General features: G+C 43.2%; 1 protein-coding gene across 1 annotated transcript in view; it reads right to left on the reverse strand.

Annotated features, from left to right (window-relative positions):
* Positions 1 to 536: 536 nt before the first annotated feature.
* The window catches only part of LOC119429559 (organic solute transporter subunit alpha-like), a gene marked incomplete at its 5' end in the record, with an annotated part of 2,556 nt that continues 1,815 nt past the window's right edge, over positions 537 to 1,277 (reverse strand). Inside the window, one exon of the mRNA XM_037697167.1 lies at positions 537 to 715. Coding sequence (XP_037553095.1) covers positions 567 to 715 — 149 coding nt within the window. The remainder of the gene's footprint in view (positions 716 to 1,277) is intronic.

A 1,277-nucleotide genomic window follows, 5' to 3' on the forward strand; every position in this document is an offset into this window, starting at 1 on the left:
CTGTGATGGACTGGAGACCTGTCCAGGTGTCTCTGTGATGGACTGGAGACCTGTCCAGGTGCATCCTGTCTCTTGTACAGTGACTGCTGGAGATAGCACCCAGAAAGGAAAGGCGGGCAAAGAAAATGTTGGATGGATAAAAGAGGGACGACCCCAGCTACAACTATCAGACTAGTATTTCCAAACATAATACCACGTTTTTCAAAGTGCAGGTTGTGATATTTATAACAATTAATAGTAAAATATTTTGCTGAATTGAGTTTGTTTCCTCAGATATTCATGCTCTGCTCTATACTGACAGTAGCTAAGGGCTCCACATAGCACCTAGCAAGATGGTGGACGTCCGAGCTCGTTCACCAGCTTGAACAAAACGTGACCGTGACCCGAGTGTGTCCTGCACATGAACCTGTTCTTGTGGCTTTGCAGCTCATTCCATGTGGTTCAACCACGAAGCTATATTACATAAAACTTTCATTCTTTAGAATAAAATCAAATGAGTGCAGAATACATGAACTTTCACACACACACACACACACACACTTGAAGTCACTGGAATGAATCTGCTCTCACGCAGAAATCGGTATTGCTAACATGTAGGTGTTTTCGTTGTTGTCGGGTTCTTCTTTGGGTAACGGGTCGAACTGTCGCCGATACAGCAGCCGTGTCACGAGCGTGATGATGAACATCTCCAGGATGAGCAGCTGCTGATTCAGCACTGTGAACACACAACAGATCATCGTTGAGGAGTCACACCTGAGCGCTGCGCCACAAACATTCAGATCTTTTAGGTTCTGTGGAAGGAAGGCTCCAAACAACTCAGCTCCCATCTACACCACCCTGGGTATGTTTCTAAACAGTTTCTTTCTCCCACTCCCATACATTTTAACAAAAATACATTAACGACTAAGTTGCGCCACTATGGGGTGCTAACGGACACATTAACTAGGTAAAACACAGGAAAACCATCTATTCTGTTGGAAAAGAATTATTCTCTCTCAACTTATTCAAACAGACCACACTCGACGGCAGGAGAAAATTTTTAACCTTTACGTGCAAGGTCAGATGTTCAGGACAGGTTATACAAATATACAGGAAGAACACACAGATACACAGAAAGAACACACAGATATACAGGAAGAACGCACAGATATACAGGAAGAACGCACAGATATACAGGAAGAACGCACAGATATACAGGAAGAACACACTGATATACAGGAAGAACACACTGATATACAGGAAGTACACACAGATATACAGGAAGAACACACAGATAT

The sequence above is a fragment of the Nematolebias whitei genome, unplaced genomic scaffold (genome assembly GCF_014905685.2).
Source record: "Nematolebias whitei isolate Nwh7 unplaced genomic scaffold, NemWhi1 Nwh_scaf_2681, whole genome shotgun sequence".
In the NCBI taxonomy this organism is placed as follows: Eukaryota; Metazoa; Chordata; class Actinopteri; order Cyprinodontiformes; family Rivulidae; genus Nematolebias; species Nematolebias whitei.